The sequence below is a fragment of the Pteropus vampyrus genome, unplaced genomic scaffold (assembly GCF_000151845.1).
Source record: "Pteropus vampyrus isolate Shadow unplaced genomic scaffold, Pvam_2.0 Scaffold553, whole genome shotgun sequence".
Classification (NCBI taxonomy): Eukaryota; Metazoa; Chordata; class Mammalia; order Chiroptera; family Pteropodidae; genus Pteropus; species Pteropus vampyrus.
In genome coordinates this window covers 411,973-430,986 of record NW_011889334.1, presented here as the reverse complement: position 1 = coordinate 430,986, position 19,014 = coordinate 411,973, and the positions used below count along the sequence as shown (strand labels likewise).

The window sequence follows — 19,014 nt, the reverse complement described above, 5'->3', positions numbered from 1 at the left end:
AGAACTGCACTCGTCCACCCGAACAGAGACCAATGGACGTTGGCTACCTGACCGGAATCGACTTATCAGGGCCAGCCTCGCCGAGGCTTTGTCTCGGGAGCGCCGCGCGGGAGCCTTCGCCCGCCTCCCGGTCCGGCGCATGCGTGACCCGCCCTCCCCGCCTTCCCTCCTGCGCCCTGCCCTCTCCTTTCTCCCTCTCAGAACCTTCCTTCCTCCGCGTTCGGACCTCGCTGCTCCAGCCTCCGGGGCACTCCCATACTCCTAGCCTGTGACCAGCAGCAGAGAAGAAAATTACATATTTTCTTGCCCCGTACACAGCTTGAGGCGAGCAAAAAAATTTTAATTTGAACTATGAGGGAAATCGTGCACATCCAGGCTGGCCAGTGTGGCAACCAGATCGGTGCCAAGGTAAGGATTTTAAACCTTTTTTAACTGGTTTTTTTTTTTTGAGAGGAAAAAAAAAATCCAGATAAATTATGAAGAATGGTTTTGGACTGTTTGCAGTTTCCATCCTTAGTCAGGATTTTTCAAAAATAAGTTTTATATGTACAATACACATTTGTAGATAGAATTTGCTTTTGAAAAACGGGCAATTATTTTCCTTGGCAGAGTCGTTTTGGGGAAAGCTATCAAAAGCACCCTTGAGATTTAGAGGGCAGGAAGACCGAGATTCTGCAAGATTTTACTTAAAGGGGATCTCCTAACGGTCCGAGGGCCTGGGAGAGAGGGAGATGCGGAAACTGGCCTAGACAAAGCGAGGCGAGGTTTCCCCATGTGCATCTCCCTTGGCGGGTCTTCGTAGGGCCCGCCCGAGGGGGAAGGGACGGGTGGGGCAGCTGCAGAGCCCCACTCCATAAAGGTGGTGGGCGCGGTGCGCCTGGGTGGGCTGCGCTGTACTTTACTTCCACAAAAGACCAGTGATCTCCGCGCGCCCGCTCTCTTCGAGGGACGAACCCCTAGTTTTTCGCAGATGAAAGGCTAATATGTGCTGAATTCATTTTGTTTCTTTTATTTCCCCTTAGACCCTTATAGGGCTTAAACAGGATGAAGGGGGGGTCATTTTCTTTAAAGGACCTCTCGGGACTAAATGGGAGAAAGGAAGAGAATCCTCATTTTAAGCAAGGGGTTAACCTAGCGAAGGGATAAAATTCTGACGCTAAGGGGTGGGATTTTTTTTTTTTTTTTTTTTTGCGCGCGGCTACTGTGTAGCGAGGAAGGAAGTGCGGCTGCTACGATGTAGCAGAAGGGCTGGGTCCTGCGGGGCGGGGGCTGTGCCCCCTCCTGTTGGCCGCCAGGGGGCGCGCTAGCCCGAGCCAGGCTCCGCCCGTTGTGCTTAATTTGCGTCTCGGCCCCCGCCCACGCGTGACGCCTCCTTTTGTTGGTGACTCCGCGCGCGCTAGCGCCTCGGTGGTGTGGAGACCTGGGGGTGGGCTACTGCCGCAGTTCGTTTAGCACGCTTCGTGTGCGGCTTGGAGGGGCGGTGGCCAGCGATGGGTGCGCTTAACTAGTCGAGTCGGCCGCCTCCGTCCACCCACCACGGTGTCTGAGCTTTCCCGGCCCTCGCAGCTGGACATCGTTCCATATCCTCAGCTGTGAAAGCTGTGGCTTTCCTAGGTGTGGGGGTGTCTACTAGGGGAGGGGCGTGGCAGGCAGATATAGGGGAAGCCAGGCCCAAGAACAGCGTGGCTGGAATTAGAATGGTGGAGGCGGGAGCATAATAGGCTGGCACCCGAGCTGTCAAGGGTTCATTGCTCTTTTCCAACAGTTCTGGGAGGTGATCAGTGATGAACATGGCATCGACCCCACCGGTACCTACCACGGAGACAGTGACCTGCAGTTGGATCGCATCTCCGTGTATTACAATGAAGCCACAGGTGAGGGAAGGAGCCTAGGAAACTCAGGTTCCATCTTGGCTCCTACTTCTGGGGTCTCTTAACACTGCAAGGGAAACCCCTTATCTCTTTTGGATGAACCCATTCTTTCTTTATGGAGACCTGATTTCCCGCTATCTGGGCCAAAGGCTGACTCTCTGTTGCCACCTGGTGGCAGCGCCTGGAATCACAAGTTTGGGTCCCTGGCCGCCCCCCAGCCCGTTTACTTACCTACCTACCCACCCTCTGCCCGTTTTCACTCTTATCTTTTCTTCCCTGCTCTGTGTTCTTTAGGTGGAAAATATGTTCCTCGTGCTATTTTGGTGGATCTAGAACCCGGGACCATGGACTCTGTTCGCTCAGGTCCTTTTGGCCAGATCTTCAGACCAGACAACTTTGTTTTTGGTGAGTTATACAGATATTTGCAGATAGCGTCATGTTCAATTTATTTGATTGCGAGGGGACAACAAGAGTTAGGACATGATTGTTGTACTGGATTTTTATGGGGCTGTGTTCCGAAATCTCTAATGGAGGGTGGGGAGATTGATTGCCTTAGATTGTAAGTTATTGGGGGGAAGGATAGATCACAAGTGAGGGAGAAAAAGAAGGTAAATCCATGGGCATTATTCCAAAATTTGAAAAGTGGAAAGGTGATTGTGTATGTGCCACACTTTACTAATCAAGCTTGCCTCCTAACCCCATTCCAGGTCAGTCTGGGGCAGGCAACAACTGGGCCAAGGGCCACTATACAGAGGGTGCGGAGCTGGTTGACTCGGTCCTGGATGTGGTGCGAAAGGAGGCTGAGAGCTGTGACTGCCTGCAGGGCTTCCAGCTGACCCATTCACTAGGTGGGGGCACAGGCTCTGGAATGGGCACCTTGCTCATCAGCAAGATCCGTGAAGAATATCCTGACCGCATCATGAATACCTTCAGTGTGGTGCCCTCACCCAAAGTGTCTGACACCGTGGTTGAGCCCTACAACGCCACCCTGTCTGTCCATCAATTGGTAGAGAATACCGATGAGACCTACTGCATTGATAATGAGGCCCTTTACGACATCTGCTTCCGCACCCTCAAGCTGACAACACCAACCTATGGTGACCTGAACCACCTTGTCTCAGCCACCATGAGTGGTGTCACCACCTGCCTCCGCTTTCCTGGCCAGCTCAATGCTGACCTCCGCAAGCTGGCAGTCAACATGGTGCCCTTTCCCCGCCTCCACTTCTTTATGCCTGGCTTTGCCCCCCTAACCAGCCGTGGAAGCCAGCAGTATCGGGCCCTCACTGTGCCTGAACTCACCCAGCAGGTATTTGATGCCAAGAACATGATGGCTGCCTGTGACCCCCGCCATGGCCGGTACCTCACCGTGGCTGCTGTCTTCCGTGGACGGATGTCCATGAAGGAGGTAGATGAGCAGATGCTCAACGTGCAAAACAAGAATAGCAGCTATTTTGTGGAATGGATCCCCAACAATGTCAAGACAGCTGTCTGTGATATCCCACCCCGTGGCCTGAAGATGGCCGTTACCTTCATTGGCAACAGCACGGCTATCCAGGAGCTGTTCAAGCGCATCTCAGAGCAGTTCACGGCCATGTTCCGGCGCAAGGCCTTCCTGCACTGGTACACAGGTGAGGGCATGGACGAAATGGAGTTCACCGAGGCTGAGAGCAACATGAACGACCTCGTCTCTGAGTACCAGCAGTACCAGGACGCCACTGCAGAAGAGGAGGAAGATTTCGGTGAGGAGGCCGAAGAGGAAGCCTAAAGCCAAGCCCCATCACTCAGGCTTCTCAGTTCCCTCAGCCTTCAGCTGCCCCTTTCCTCCCTCAGAATTTGCATTTTCTTTCTTTTTTTCTTTTAGGGGGGGTTCTAAATCAGTGCCTGGCACATAACAGGTGTTCAATAAATATTCGTTGTTTGTTGAATGTCTCCTCTCTTTCCACTTTGGGAAACCTTGTATTTCCTTCTGGTGCCCATTTCTCCCATCTGTCCAGTTAATATTTCCCTCTTTGTTTTCAAGATAATTCCCCAAGAAGCTGAGTCTCATCCAGATCACATTTAGAGCCATGTGCTGAAAACCCAGATGGATGGTCCATGTGGTAAGGGAAAAGGAAACCCCCCTGACTAGCAGGGAGAAGTCCCTACAAGGAAGGGGTAGGGTTTCCCATCTAGAGCAGTTTTAGTGGGATCCATGCTATTAAAGCCCTAGTTTCCAGGTATTGCTCCTCTCAGCTTTGGAGGAGGTGTTAACAGTATTATCTTCATTTTCAGTCTCCCTCTAAGCTCTAGACCTGTTTGTAGGGGTCTACCCCACTCTGTCAAGTGGAAGCCTTCCCCCTTCCACTTTACCTCTAACATTGGATCCCTTCCTTTGGTTGTAGAAGGGGGTTAAGTGGGGAGAGAGACTACCCTGGTCCCTAAGCCTCCAGAAAGGCCCTAGCCCCTTTTCTTAGCCCCAAAAAGGAAAATCAGTCTTGTATGCGTATGGGAAAGTGGGTACTGCCATCTAAATGTCTGAGTCATCCCCCAGGGGGGACTGGATACCATCTTTTGGCGACATCCCATCTCTTTTGCTATTGCTTTTTCTTCCCCTCTTTGATTTTTGTCCAATCCTACACTTCAAATTTCTATTTTGTGTTGAACTTTTTTTCATATTGAAAAAATGCCATTGCCCCAAGAGCCAAAAATAAATGGGAATTGAAAAATAATTGCAAGATTTGCTGTGCTCTTTTAGGTTTGCTGGTAAAGGCAAGGGGCTCAAGTTCACTTCACACAAATGCTTTTCTCCATAAATTGATGAAAATACCCTAATATTTAATTGCCCCTCATATCTTAATCCCTGGTACCCAAACCAGCCCACTACCACCAGTAGAAGTCTTAACTAGGATAGGCATAAGTTTAGATGCGGGATCTAGGGATCAAAATGGAAACATGAATGTCAAGTGGTTCCCAGACCAATAGCATCACAACCACCTGGAACTGTGGAAATGCAGATTCTCAGGCCCCACAAGCTATACGAACCAGAAGTGGGCTAGATCCCAGCAGTGTTTTAACCTCTCCAGAAGAATGTGAATGAAGTTAGAGCCATTGTACTATTCCCAATGTACAGCACATCCAAGGTTCCTTTGCATTATGGGTATCTTGCTGTTTTCTATAATTCAGTGGGGTTTTCTTAGTCAACTAAGGTAAAGTATGGGGTTTAGCAAGATCCCATTCTAAACACTGCTCAACTTGTGCTTTTAAGTGTACAAAACAAGTCTCAGCTTTCCTGGAAACTTAAGTCAATTTACCTGGGATATTTTCAGTAATTCTAGAGACTAATGCAATTCTCAGCATTCCACATCGGCATGCTTTCTGAACAACTTTGGAGAGAATTCTCCAACTCTACAGTATCTGAGTAACTTTCCCATTTTTGAAAGCCTACTGGAAGGGAGCAAGCTATGTTCATTTTGCATGAGTTCTAAGTTAATTGTTCATATCAATACTTACTACTGGAAATTTATTTGACCACTTGAGAACCTCCAGCCATCCCTCAGTCTTGGTAAGAAAATAATTCTGGACAACAGGCTCAGACAGTTTAGTTTAATTAGGAAGTTGAAGCTGTGGTGGGGTGGGATTATCACCGCTGGCATGAGAGCCCAGGGGACTGGCAGTCTTGGTCGTGTGGGCCTGGGAAGGGGAGCAACCCTTCCCCTCCAAGGGAAGGCACAGGCTATTTGGCAATGAGAGATGAGTGGTGGAATCCCACTGTCAAAAGACATTCTCAGGTCAGTTGAAATGCATGCAATATGGGGACCATTCAGGCAACTTGAACCATGAAGCTAGGCATCTGCGAAGGTTGAAGACTCTCAGGCTGTTCGCAAAGGCTTGTGGTTCACCTGGCAAAAGACAATAGTGGATGACGACTAGGAACCAGATGCTATGTTCTCCCAGGTCTCATTTGGACAAATGGGCTGTAGGGAGGACATGCACTTCCAAGAATCTTCTGGTTTTCCTACCTCACCCTCTTTTGCCAAGCAGTCATTAGGTTCTATGCATAACAATGAGTTAACTGTAAGACAACGTAGATAGACCTAGAAGGTATTATGCTAAATAAGTCAGAGAAAGACAAATATATGATCTCACTTGTACATGGAATCTAAAGAATAAAACGAACACACTCAGATACAGAGAACAAACTGATGGATGCCAGATTGGGGGCGGGGCTGAGTGAAAAGGGTAAGGGATTAAGAAGTACAAATTGGCAGTTACAAAATAGTCATGAGGATGTAAAGTATAGCATAGGGAATATAGTCAATATTTTAATAACTGTATAGTGCTAGGTGGGTACCAGACTAATCAGGGGATCGTTGTGTAAATTATATAAATGCCTAACTACTATGCTGTACACTTGAAGCTAATATGAAATAATGTTCAACTGTAATTGAAAAATTAAAATAAAAAAAATAGTGTTAACTCATAGAAGCAGAGCTAGGAGCTTAGGGAAGGGAAATGGAGAGGTGATGGTCAAAGTTTTAGTTAAACAAGATAAATTCTGGAGATCTACCATACAGCATAGTACCTATAGCTAACAACACTGTACTATACACTTAAAATTTGCTAAGAGGATAGATCTTATGTTAAGCATTCTTACCACAAAATAATGACAGGAGGAAACTTTGGGAGATGATGAATAATATGTCTATAACCTTGATGATGGTGATGGTTTCACAGATACGTACTTATTCCAAATTCATCAAATTATAAACATTAAATATATACAGCTTTTTACATACCAATCATATTTCAATACAGTAGTTTAAAGCAGCAACAGAAAAACAACAAATGACTGAAAGGGTGTGGAAGCGTCCGTAGCTCCCAATCCTCCACTTTAGGCCTCATGGAGGCTCCAAAGCAATCCAGCTTGAAGGTCACTGAAATGGTCTAATACTTTTATTTCTATATGTATTTTTTAACACACTCTTATGTATACTTAACTATGTGCCAGTCAGTGTTTTAAACAATTTTTAAATATTACTTAGTTAATCTCCTTAACAATTCAACAGGGTTGTTGCTATTATTAACTTGTAAGGAATCAGGTACAGAGAAGTTTAAAACTTCTCCAAGGTCACAGCCAGCATGCACTGGAGCTAGGTTTCACACAAAAACAGTCTGGTTCAAGAGCCCACTCTCTGATTTCTACCATAAGCTATAGGTGAATAAACAGGCACCAAGAAAAGCAGTGATATACTTTGGAATTAAATGTCAACAGGCAAACAAAAAAAGTCAACAGGCTGCAACTAGTTCCTTGCACTAGAGACAGCCGGCCCAAGTTGGAAGCTCAGTTTCCCTGGCTGTATGACATGGGCTAAGTTATTTAACATGTTGGAGTTCAGTTTCTTTACTTTGTAAAATACTACATACCCCAAGGGTAGTTTGATTTTTTAAAAGTTTTTTTTTTTTTTTTTTTTAAATAAAAACCATTTGTGTAGAAGCTCAGCAGTGTCTGGCACAAAAAAAAAGTAATAAATGTCAGTGTGCTGCATCATATACTACAGGAACCCAGTAATTCTACTCCACAGGCCCCACCCTGGAGAACCTCACCTGAGAGATGCTGATGCCTGTGAGTCTCTCCACGCTCTCCGGCAGGCGGCTCAGGATGTCCAGTACTTCCCCGGTCACTTTGGCTGCCCCCACAGCCCCACTTCCACTGGACACCATTGTGATTTTATTGGCCGATGTCAAGGGACCACTGATCTCCTCTGCCACCTGGTAGGTGAGATGCCCACTTAGCACCTGTGATCTGATCACACCTCTCCTAAATCGCCTTACCCTGTGTTTAAGACTCTTGCCCTACTGATCATCCTTTCTCACTTTGGTCACTGGCTTATAACTCTCACCCCTAATTTGTGGTCCCCTAACCTGGTTCTTCCTAAGCCCCTCTTTTCCCCACCCCCTGCTCCCTGGTACCCACACAACCCCCAGACCTGGGGCAGCTTCTCTAGCAGCATGTCCAGCTGAGCAGCCTCCTGGTACAGCTGGAATGCTTCTGCCTTCTTGGCCATCTGCTCAGCCTCTGCCCGGGCTCGGGCCCCTATGGCAAAGGCCTGGGCCTCCCCACGCATCTGAGGAGAGAACAGCATATTGTTGTACTGATGCCGGCAACAGTTAAGGACAAGAAACCCCAGCTCAGCAGCAACACCCACTCCCCCCACAAGTGAGCAAGAGCCACTTTCTAACTCACCCGCACAGACTCAGCTTCTGCTTCTGCCTGCATAATCAGCTGGGACCTGAGCAAACAAGGGGAGTAAAGAGAGGAGCTGAGAGGGGCCTTTGCTCCTGGGAGAAAGGCCCCCTCATGCTGGGGGTAGAGGCCCCTGCAATCTGAGTTCCATAGGAGTCTAGGAAGTGAAGACCTCAGCTCCATCTGGGGGGTGCCTAGGTGGTGAAGAAGTCAGGAGGGGGCCTGGGAGGGGGGCGTTTACTTCTCTGTGAAGAAGTCAGGAGGGGGCCTGGGAGGGGGGCGTTTACTTCTCTGCCTCGGCTAGGCGCTCCAGCTTGTAACGCTCTGCTTCTGCGGGCTTCCTCACTCTGGCCTCCAGCTCCTTCTCTCGGCGGGCGATCTCCTGCTCCTGCACTGCCACCTGCTGGGCCCGCTCTACCACCTGCACCTGTACCCTCTGCTCCTCGATCTGCTGCTTAGTCTTGGCCACCTGAGGAGGGATGCTCAACGTTATAGCTGAAGAGCAAGTGCTCAGGAACCAGAGAGAGAAACCAGGGCTGAGCTCTAGGGAAGGCTATGAAAACAGAGCAAGCACATGAACTAGGCCCCCAATTGGCTCAGCCAGCCCAGTGGAGTCTATTTCCCAAACAAATCCAAGGCATGGCCTGGGGATGGCCTGATCCTCTTTCTCAGAGCCAATATCAAAAATTAGGGCATTTCCCCAGGTAGCCTCAGTGTGAGAGCTGGATAGGGCAAGGAGCCAGTCCCGTCTCTTTTAGGCCAGATGCAGTGTCCCTCCATGAGCGTCCATTATTACTTTATTTTCCCACCGTGTCTCCCTCTAGGGTTTGAGTACCTGGAGAGCACTTAGCACACAGTGGCCATTTTCTACCTCCAGTCTTGCTCAAATCCGTCCCCTTATCTTCAACTGTGCTGCTATAACCTTAGTGCAAGCCAGTCAACTCCAGCCCCTGACTACTGCAATAGCCTCTATTGACTTTCTTTTTAGGCGTTTGGGTGTGTATGCATGTATATCTTTTTCATTTTTACTTTTGTATATGGTACAAACTCAAAAGAAAAAAGTAAATAGTGAGAAGTAAGGTTTCCTCCCACCTATTTCCAAACTACCTGGTTCCTTTCTGTGGAAGCAATCATTGTGACCAGCTTCTTGTGTGACCTTCTAGGGGCACTCTACAAGGATTTACAAGAACGTGTATATGTAGCATGCCTCTTACTTAAGCATTTTTTCTTATTTCTTATTTCTTGTAGAGTACAGGGAGTAGACCTCTCTTGCCAAGATGTTGGTGAGAAGAGGCACAGGGGAGAAGCGTATTTCCTTCCTGTCTCATTGCTTCAGCCCAGACATGCACTATCATCCCATGGGTCACCAACATGAGAGATGGCACCCCTGCCTTTATTCGGCTCACCTATTCACTACAGAGGAAAGGTGCTTCTGGATATGGTATCCTGTACTGTCTTTGACCTGAAATATCAAGCCTATTCCCAACTGGACTAGCTGCTCCCTACTCCAGTATGCAGGCGCAACTCTCTCCTGTGTTAGAGCCCACCCCTCTTGTTTAGGCCACCTTTTGCTGAAACTCAGCCTCCAGTAGCTTCCTTGGAAAGAGAATGTAAGCAATACATTTTCTGAGATCTTACTTCTCTATTTGAATTACAGTTAGGTTGAGTACAGGTTACTTATGTTGAAATTCATTTTCATCAGAATTTTGATGGCATTGCTCCATGGTCTTCTAGCTTAAGAAATCTGAAGTTATTCTGATGCCTGACCCGTTGAGATCTGTTTTTTTTTTTTTTTATCTCTGGAAGCTTCTAGATCTTTTGTTCTATGTTCTAAAATTTCAGTCATGTGTTTCAATGTAGATGTTTTCCACTCGTGTTGGGCACTTGGTGGGTTGTTTCACACCCTTCAGAACAGATATTTTGGAATTTTTTCATTTGGTTACTTCCTTCCATTTTCTTTGTTCTATTGGATCTACTAGACTGGCCTCTAATATTTTTATCTATTTTTGTCCCCATTTGTTTTCTGAGAGATTTATTAGAATTTCTCTTCCAAAATGATTTTTTTTTTCCATTTCTGCCATCTTATTAATTTCTAAGAGCTCTTTTTTATTTTCTGTTCTACATCCTGACTTAGTGGATGTGAATTCTTCTCTTATCTTACTGAGCATATTAATTTTTTAAAAAGCTTTCTCCTTCTCTCACAGTATGTATCCTTCAAATGGCTTTGCTCTGTTTGTGATTTTGGTCTGTCTTCCATGTTGCAGGTCTCCTTTGCGCATCAGGTAATCCTTGGTTGTCTGCTCACAGTAAAGAGGATCTACAACACTGAATAGAAGCTCTGGGTTGTGGGTGAAGCTGGTGGACTTAGAGCTTCACTCTAGGGTGATCTGGGTAGGTCATTTACTGAGAAACCAGATTCAGGATCTTTAAGTCTTTCCTTTTAGATTGGTCGTGTTTCCCAGAGCAGTTTTCTGATTTATTCTTTGGAAGGTGAAGGTTCTGGGAGCCGAGTGGGGTGAGAGTGTGAGAAGAGGCTGTTAGCATTTAGCATTCAGTAAGTGTACAGTCACTTCATTCCCCTTACTGGTGAAGTACCAGGCCCTCACCTATGTCTGGCTGGCCCCAAGTCACATCCTCTTGTTTACTGTTATCAGATAATAAATCTCCAGATGTCTTCCAGGCCCCTGGTTGTACCAGCTCCTGAGCCTCAGATCATGTCACTGTTTTCTCCCTGGCACTTTTGTGTTCACCTGTCTCAGACATTCTTAGTCAATTACCATGACTTTCTAGCTTCTAAAGTGATGCTATGGTTTCTATTCCTTCTGTCCCCATCCTCTCTCTCTCTTTTTAAATTACTCTATGTAGTTCCAGTGAGGTTTAGAGAATGCAATTAGCTGCATTTATTTAATCCATCATCTTTGAAAAAGCTTCCAATCTCCCTGTTGCCTTTCTGACCATCCACACAGCAGCTAGACTGATCCTTGTAAAAACATAAATTAGACCACAGTACTTCCCTACTTAAAGTTCTCTAATAGCTTCTCTTTGTGCTTTGAATTCTAAGTTTCTATCACAGCTACCTGAACCCTATGTGATCTGGCCCTGCCTGCCTCTTCTTACAGCAAACCAGCCATACTAGATCAGAAATCTCCTTTCTGTTCCTGAGACATGCCAAGCTCTTTCCTCCCTCAGAGCCTTTGCACTTGCTGGTACCCTGCCTAGCTACTAGCAACATATGGCTATTTACATTTAAATTAACATTAAATAAAATTTAAAATTTAGTTCCTCAGTCCTGTTTCTTTTCTTTTTCTTTTTGATTATTTAATAAGAGTTTATTTGAGCCAAAACTGATGACAATTGCTGGAAAGTAAGATCTCAAATGCTCCTCCTCAGTCACATTTCACTAGCCACATTTCAAGTGCTCAGCAACACAACACAAATATAGAGCATTTCTAGCATCACAAAAGTTCTATTTGAACATCACTGGCTTAGAATATTCTTGACCCATAACTCTTTACATTGCTGGTTCTTTCTTATCTTCAGGTTTTATTTCATGTTATTTCCTCACAGGAGCTTTCTCTGACCACTCTCCAACCTAATATAGTAATCCTCATTGCTTTCTCATCACCCTATTTCCTTCTTTCATAGCACTTAAACAAGATAATTAGAGCCTGTGAAGTTTACTTACTTGCTTATTAGCTATGTTCTGTGTTATACTGTAACACAGAGAAGGGATCTTTCACACTTACATCCTCACCTCCAAATAAATGCCTGCCACATAGGAGGCATTTCATAGATAATTGCTGACTGAATCATTATTTTATGAATACTTAGCACAAAGCCTGGCAGAAAATGAGGAAATAATAAAAGGTGAACAGAGCCCAAATCAGCTCAATCCATTACTTTGTGGATAAAGAAAGCCACGTTTAGAGTGTTAAGGACCTTATCTATAGTCCCACCCATGCTTAGTGGTTTCACTGTTACTGCTTCTCAAACTCTAATGTATACATGAATCACCTAGGGATTTTGTTAAAATGCTGATTCTGATTCAGTCTGGGCCAGAGCCTATAACTTTGTATTTTTAACAAATAATCCAGTGATGCTATACTGCTGGTAAGCAGACCACGCTTTGAGCAGCAAAGCACTATGTTACACTCAATTACCTGTCAAGCCAGGGAATTTATCATAACTAAAGAGGTTTTGCCCCTCATTATGCTTTCAGCCAGTACCAACTCTTGGCAAAATGAATTTCATCATATTGCTATCCTTTGGGTAAACTCCTCAAAGTACAGTCGATTCTTGTTATTCATGGTGGTTCTATAAAGTAGCCATGAACACTGAATTAGCAAATACTTATTTTGTTCCTAGGGGAAATACAGGGTTAGGTTCCTATGAGCCTCGGGTCATCTTTTTATCAAAAGATCAATATATAACCTTGTTTTATGTGTTTCTGTTTAAAGACACCTATGTAATAAATAGTGTTGATTCATTATCAATGAATTCATAGCCAACAGCACTATTAACTCATACCTGAATGAAGCTTATTTAACCCACGTATTCTCTCCATAAGGCAGTGGTCCCCAACCTTTTTGGCACCAGGGATCTGTGCTCCTATGAGAATCTAATGCCTAATGATCTGAGGTGGAGCTGAGGCAGTGATGCCAGTGCTGGGGAGTGGCTGCGAATACAGATGAAGCTTCGTTTGCTCCACCATCGCTCACCTCTTGCTGTGCAGCCTAGTTCCTAACAGGCTACAGACTGGTACCAGTCGTGGGCCAGGGTTTGGGGACCCCTGCCATAAAGCATGTCACATCATTCTCGTACTTAGGAATACTAGACACCACTTCAGCACCATGCTTAGGAACTATTTTAAACAGAGAAATCACCAACAAAGAACACAAAAATTTGAAAAATGTGTCACTAAATATACTATGAAAACGACAGTTTACAGTATGAGTTGAAAGGTAGAACATCTTGTTCAACCTCAATTGAAACTATGCAAGACAATTCAGATTTTCGTCTCTCTATGCATGTCTGCAAATGACCATAAAAGTGCTATAAGTACTGATTTTGGGGTTACCAATACATTTTAGTGAGTAGGCACTTTCTCAATGTGGATTCCTCAAATAATGAAGACTGACTGTATTTCCTTGCAATATCAAAGGCTACCTGTATCTCACTTTGCAGGATTCAAAGCCCAACTCCATGTTTTCTTTCCTCACACCCTTCTTTGATCACCAGGGTTGCCCTGTGCAAATGAGAAAAAGGCACCCCTTTCTCTGGGTGGATGCAAACCTATTGGCCTATACCAGAATGCACAGCTTGGTGAGTGGAGCATTGGCTGAATCTCAGCTCTGGTTATCCTTCATCCAGGTGCCCTTGCACAGGGCACAACCTGCCCCATACATACGATCAGCCCTACTGATCATATACCTTCTGGCCTTTTCTTTGTTTTTCTGCTGAAATGTTTAAATTTTTTAAATCTTCCATGTATGGAAGTGGTGGGTCAGAAATGGAGAGCCAAATAAGAGTTAGAATATATGAGAAAGAGTGGTGGCCTGAGATAAGAGTATCTGAGAGGAATGAAGCAGAGGCAAAGTCCAGCCTGGCCATGTGCCCAGCATGGTGGCTCTGACCTGAAGTTGATAGGCCAGGTCAGCCTGTGCCCGGCGGGTGTTGACCTCGATGTCATAAGCAGCCTTCTTCAGCTCGTAGTCTCTCTGAGCCTTGGCCATCTCAATCTCACTCAGGTACTGAGCAGACACCTTCTCCTGCTTGGCTTTGGCCTCCTGTCCATACAGATATCAGGTAGAGAGTCAGAGCAAGGAGAGGAAGGCCCCAGGCGGAAGAGGCTGCTCCCCATCAGGCTCCCCTGCCTTCGCCCTGGCCTTGTCTATTCCTGTTGCCAGCCCAGTTCCACCAGCTCCCAGTCAGCTGTGCCCCTTCCAGTCCCTCTCCCATGGAGTGCCCAATAAGCTCACGGTGATCAAGTGACCCCCATCTCTCTTACCCGGATCCCAGCATCTCTCTTGGCCTCTGCTTCTCCAATCCGAGCATCTTTTTGGACTTGAGCGGTTCGAGCCTTCCCCAAGGAGTGCAAATAGTCCTGTGGGAAAGATGCAGAAATCAGAGTCCTTGGGAGGTTTTAAGAAAGGAGAGCAGGGAAACAGAGATCAACTGTCTAGATTTACCTGATCATCATGAATGTCCTTCAGGGTATAGCTGACCACACTGATGCCCATGTTGACCAGGTCTGAGGAGGCCACTTTGAAAACTTGCTCGGAGAATTTCTGCCTGTCTTTGTAGATTTCCTAGGATAATAGGATGGAGGGAAGGAGGAACTTAAGCTCTCAGACCCTCTGGCCACTGTCTCCTATGGACTAGCTCAGTCCTTAGGCCCCCCCTCAGTCTGGCATCCCTTCTGGATCTTTCCCTGCCATCAGGCCCACCTCCACAGTCATGTGGGCCATGATAGCCCTCTGGTGGCCCTCCAGCGTCTCCAGTGCAATGTGGGCAATCTCAGCCTCTGTCTTCCCTAGGAACATTTGGCAGGCAGCCGCCAACATCTCCTTGTTCTGCCCCTGGATTTTCACCTGTAGCCAGAGGAAGGGTAGGAAGGGTGTGGTGGAGGTCTCATGAAGCCAGGGAGGAAGCAGGGGGAGAAGGGGAGAGTCAAGTGCCTTGGAGAAGGTGAGACTGGCAGAGAAAATCCTTAAAGTTTGGGGTCAAAGAAGGTGATGGGGGAGTGGACTATGGAGGAAAGGCTCTGAAAGCCTCACCTGGGCAATGCCAGTTACTGAGATGGGGACCCCATGGCGAGTGTAAACCTTTTCACTTTTGACATTGAGGGTCAATGTGTTGAGAGAGATCCTAGAGGGAAAAAGAAGAGTGGCCAGTGAGAAAAGGAGGAAAGAGAGAAAAATGGGGTTCCCCTTCCCTGGATGTCTTCCTACCCACCTCTGGATCTGCTGGATGCAGGGTAGGACAAAGACTCGCCCTCCGGCCACCATGACTGGGGGGCTCCGGCAGAAACCTGCAAGGTGAGGGGCCAGTGAACTGCGGTGGCGGTGGTAGAGCTGGAACAATGAAAAGCTGAAAAAGTGAGGGAGGGAGGTGGGATAATTCCCACGAGGAAATCTGGGAGCTGGAGGGGAGGCAGTCTGGGCCTGGTAAGGGTAGCGGCTGGAAATCACAAGCTTGCAGCCATAGGCGGTAGCGGGGTGGGGGTGGGGATGGGGGTGGCGGTGCTGAAGGCTTGGCGCGACAGGAACTGGAAGGGAGAGGGGGAAGAGGCAGGGGCCAGGCTCACAGGGGACTAGGAGTCACTGGCTGAGAAGAGAACAATACTTACCGGAGACCACCATGGCCTCATTTGGACCACAGGTGAAAAACATGGCCCAAGTGGGAGCTGGAGGAGAGGAAAGAAAACCTTTGCGGAGGGAGAAGGGGCGCTATGGAGTCCACAGGAGTGATTCCCTTTCCCATCAGTCCCGCCCAGCCTGCAGCCACCACCGCCCAGTTCCCTTCCGCACCCAGGGGTCCGCTAAGGCTTTCCCTGTGAAATCCTGTAGACCCCCCTGCGACCCCTTCCCGCCTGTTCATGACTATCAGCCAGCCCCTTGCCGCGTCCAGGTGTGCAGTGAGGACGGTTCTCCCTGATCTGATAAAGCTCTCTCATGCCCAGAGGCCTCCAGACCTCGCACCACCCACTCTACTCCTCTGCAGCCTGACTTCATCTCCCCGCCCCCACCTACCTTCCAGGACTCGAGCAGCTGCCGGGGACCTAGGAGCCAAACCAGAGCCGCTCGCATACAACCTTCCTGGAAGTGGACTCGCGCTCACGCTCGCGCGCGCCCCCCAGCCACCTACCTGCACCCTGAGACTGCGGCAATGCGACCCCGCTCGCCCGCGGCGGCCCAACCCGCGGCCGGGTGCTCGGCCCGCCCCTTTCCCGTCAGGCCCCGCTCGGAGCTCAGCCCGCGGGCGGATGTGGGCCCAGCTTCTCCACAGCGCCAGCCGCTGGAGCCGCTCTAGGCTCCACGGTTGGCGCGTTACGTGACCTCTGTAAGCCAGAGTTCTCGGGCGGGGGACATTGCCTCATCTCGGATATGCCCCGCGGCAACCAGCTGGGAAAACCGCAGACTAGGCAACAAACGTCTGCGTCCGGCCACCGGATACTGGGTTCTGTGATACGGGAAGAGGCGCTTGAGGCCCAAGAGGAGGTCCTGCTGGGGTAGTGGCCACCGGGTCCCCGGAGCCCGAAGCCAGGAAGAACGGGAGGAGTCGCCGCTGGCAAAGATACACTCAGAAATTGCCGACAGTAAATCGAGTTTATTTGTGTTCACAGAACATACCGGACGACCCCAAAGCCGCCCTCAGCAGGCCCCACCCCGCACCTCGTAGCCACTCTTTTGGGGCAACTTAGAGGAAATCCAAAGCCAAGGGACCTTATTCCCAACAGTCCGTCGAAGCCTCACACATTAGGCTCAGGAGGTTGAGATGCTGGAGGACGGAGTGTCACCCTGTAAACCTATAACCCACCACCGTCCTTGACCCACAGCCGGGGGGGGCGCCCCCACCATCTTCCTCCGTCCTAGGCGCCTCCACCAATCCCACCAAGCTCAATAAATACCAAGAGACCTGCATTTGCAGCAAGGGGCACGTTCACACCCACGCATAAGTTAAAATAAATATTATATAACCCCTCTACCACTTAGGGGACATAAATACATTAAATATCAATTAGGAGCAATGAGACATAAATTAACGCCGCCCTTCTTCCCCACCCGGCCTGGCCGGGACGTGTCCGCACGTGTCCTATCCCGGCGCAGGCTGGCAGCTCCCCTGTAGTGTTGAGTGCGAGTTGCCTCGGCAGTCCCAGTTTGGGATACGTTCTCGCGCACCAGATACACCTGGTGTTTCTTTGGTTTTTCAGTCTCGTTGGGAGCGTGTGGGGAGTCACGGTTAGAAGGCAGCCGGGTGTTGCTGGAGAAAAGTGCTGAGGTCCAGAGCGTAATCCGATGGCTCCACGGTCAGATTATGGGGTTCGAGGGTCGGAGGCGCAGGGGTGGGGCTCGGGGACGCAGTGCTCCGGGCGTCCTCCGGGGTCAGGGGCGCCGGCACACCGTCTTCAGCCATCAGGATCTGGCAGAAGACGATGGTGAGCAGAAGAAAGAGAAGTCTTTTGGCAGGGTTCGGATCTTCAGCTGGCGGCTGGCGCCGGACCTGAGGGAGGACGACAAAGGGAACAGGTCAGCTCGGGGTCCCGAAGTCCGGCCGTTCCTTCCGACCCCGGACTGCCCACTCAAGACACTCACCACTCGTGGGTAGAGGACCCTACGGCTGCGCTTTCTGTGGCCGCGGTAGGCACTGGGGCGCGCGGTCGAGGCCACCGCGGGCTCCGGGAGAGGGTCGAAGGTGAAGATCTCAGGACCAGAGCTTCGCCGGGGGCCTGGGCTGGTGGAGGGTACCGGGGTAGCGGCCCGCAGGACGGTCATGGTGGGGAGGGAGCTGCGAGAGTGACACATTGTACCCCGAGCGGAGAGGAAAGACGACTGCGGACTCGCAGCCCTGCTGAGCTAGTTAAGTAAGACGGAGAATTGGGCGGGCCCTTCTCAACTCCACCCCTGCTGCGAGCGGTAGGCCGGAACCGGCTGGAAATTCCGACGGTTAAGCAAAGGGAGGGGGATGGAGACAGTTATTTGACTGTGTAATCCTAGGTGCCCAAGTGTGTGTTGTGAGTGTGTGAGTTGTGAGTGGGGGTGGGTGAGGTCCCGGGCTGCAGGCACATGTCGGGACATGTGGCAGCTGGAGTGGGGCCCACAGACAGTCAAGGAGATGGTTCACAGACCCCATCTCTGGGGGTTTACTTAAGCAGAGTTTACTTAAGGAAGTTGGGCAATCCTGCTACAATAGGGACCCAGCAAAGTCAAGGAATCACAGTTACACAGGTACATTCACACGCTTGTAGATGTGCATAGAAAACACACACCCCAAGAGGGAAGTCATTATAGAAATAGCCAAGCAGAGGAAGAAAAATGAACACACCCAGCCCCAACCCTGCCTGCTTTAGAACACAGAAAAACGCACGCACAAACATTCACACACAAACTACATAGTAGGGGTGGAAAATTTTCCCTTCTTCTCTTCTAGGTTTTTAAGCTGGTCTTGTAATTAAATTGACATAGGATAGTAACAGGAGAAAAAAATAATTAATTACATACTTACGGGGCTCATGAAGACCTGAGACTCAAAGACTCAAAGATAGTCAGGCAATTGAGGCTTATATGCCATCCTAAGGAATAGGAGCTAAGGAATGGGATAGGGGTCTGAGGTTCACAGCGGAACAGGGCAATTCACAGGAAGATAAGAAGAGCAGGTGTTTGGCAATCAGATGTTGGCCCTGCCAACCAGGCAAGTCTTTCAGATAAAAAAAAAAATCTCGCTGATAATATCTCTCTGGTACAGGCCCCCTAATAAATTATTTTAGGCAGTTAAGGTGGGGGGAGGGGGTTGCCGAAAGCTTTTCCTGTCTGCTGGGTCCTGATAGCCTTCAGCTCAAAGAAATTCACAGGCCAAAGTAGCATATTTTGAGGTGGCATATTCTGCCCCCTTTCAACATGCACATTCTGGCGGGGAGGGGGTCGGTGGAGAGGGCAAAGTGTGGAGACTGCATAGGGACAACCCAGCAAAGTTACCCACTTGGATGTTCATACAAAGCTGGGGCAGAGGACCACAAGATACAAAGGCAGAAGGTTAGCATTCACCCAGATTTGCCCCTTGTTGTATGAATCAAATAACAAAATTTATGTGAAGAACATTTTAAACTGTGAGGTATTATGCAAATATTGTGGTAATGGTAATAACTCAACTTAGGACAGAATTGACACATTTTCATAACTGCCATAAAGACAGCTCTCATGG

The 19,014-nt window shown here is 48.4% G+C and overlaps 3 protein-coding genes across 14 annotated transcripts; 1 reads left to right on the top strand and 2 right to left on the bottom strand.

Annotated features, from left to right (window-relative positions):
• Positions 1 to 151: 151 nt before the first annotated feature.
• TUBB (tubulin beta class I) lies at positions 152 to 4,577 on the top strand. Its single transcript, XM_011383943.2, has 4 exons — positions 152 to 408; positions 1,766 to 1,874; positions 2,166 to 2,276; positions 2,579 to 4,577. Exons 1-4 carry the CDS (start codon positions 352 to 354, stop codon positions 3,634 to 3,636), a joined length of 1,335 nt encoding a protein of 444 aa, XP_011382245.1. The 5' UTR covers positions 152 to 351; the 3' UTR covers positions 3,637 to 4,577.
• Positions 4,578 to 5,439: 862 nt separating this feature from the next.
• Positions 5,440 to 16,088, bottom strand: FLOT1 (flotillin 1). Of its 12 annotated transcripts, none has more exons than XM_011383936.2 (14): positions 15,961 to 16,054; positions 15,846 to 15,874; positions 15,443 to 15,499; positions 15,049 to 15,167; positions 14,871 to 14,961; positions 14,541 to 14,684; positions 14,283 to 14,402; positions 14,102 to 14,197; positions 13,728 to 13,880; positions 8,382 to 8,563; positions 8,095 to 8,140; positions 7,838 to 7,975; positions 7,455 to 7,619; positions 5,440 to 5,749 (listed from the first exon to the last, which is right to left on the bottom strand). In XM_011383936.2, the coding sequence occupies exons 3-14, from the start codon at positions 15,461 to 15,463 to the stop codon at positions 5,720 to 5,722; spliced, it is 1,305 nt and encodes a 434-aa protein (XP_011382238.1). In that variant the 5' UTR covers positions 15,464 to 15,499; positions 15,846 to 15,874; positions 15,961 to 16,054; the 3' UTR covers positions 5,440 to 5,719. The 12 variants fall into 12 exon arrangements, with proteins under 12 accessions (XP_011382238.1, XP_011382239.1, XP_023381148.1 ...); XM_011383937.2 differs by having other exon boundaries at positions 15,049 to 15,124; positions 15,961 to 16,053; XM_023525380.1 differs by lacking the exon at positions 15,846 to 15,874 and having other exon boundaries at positions 15,961 to 16,088.
• A 314-nt stretch (positions 16,089 to 16,402) lies between these two features.
• Positions 16,403 to 17,670, bottom strand: IER3 (immediate early response 3). The gene is made up of 2 exons (XM_011383931.2): positions 17,409 to 17,670; positions 16,403 to 17,316 (listed from the first exon to the last, which is right to left on the bottom strand). Exons 1-2 carry the CDS (start codon positions 17,616 to 17,618, stop codon positions 17,056 to 17,058), a joined length of 471 nt encoding a protein of 156 aa, XP_011382233.1. The 5' UTR covers positions 17,619 to 17,670; the 3' UTR covers positions 16,403 to 17,055.
• Positions 17,671 to 19,014: the final 1,344 nt, after the last annotated feature.

Excerpts from the sequence above, each read along its gene's own strand:
- FLOT1 (XM_011383932.2), bottom strand. The coding sequence starts at position 15,902 with ATGCGAGCGGCTCTGGTTTGGCTCCTAGGTCCCCGGCAGCTGCTCGAG. Across the intron at positions 14,685-14,870 it reads CAGTAACTGGCATTGCCCAG|GTGAAAATCCAGGGGCAGAA; the intron begins GTGAGGCTTTCA and ends CTCTGGCTACAG. Across the intron at positions 13,881-14,101 it reads AGAGAGATGCTGGGATCCGG|GAGGCCAAAGCCAAGCAGGA; the intron begins GTAAGAGAGATG and ends CTGTATGGACAG.
- IER3 (XM_011383931.2), bottom strand. The coding sequence starts at position 17,618 with ATGTGTCACTCTCGCAGCTCCCTCCCCACCATGACCGTCCTGCGGGCC. Across the intron at positions 17,317-17,408 it reads GGGTCCTCTACCCACGAGTG|GTCCGGCGCCAGCCGCCAGC; the intron begins GTGAGTGTCTTG and ends GTCCTCCCTCAG.
- TUBB (XM_011383943.2), top strand. The coding sequence starts at position 352 with ATGAGGGAAATCGTGCACATCCAGGCTGGCCAGTGTGGCAACCAGATC. Across the intron at positions 409-1,765 it reads GCAACCAGATCGGTGCCAAG|TTCTGGGAGGTGATCAGTGA; the intron begins GTAAGGATTTTA and ends CTTTTCCAACAG. Across the intron at positions 1,875-2,165 it reads GTATTACAATGAAGCCACAG|GTGGAAAATATGTTCCTCGT; the intron begins GTGAGGGAAGGA and ends TGTGTTCTTTAG.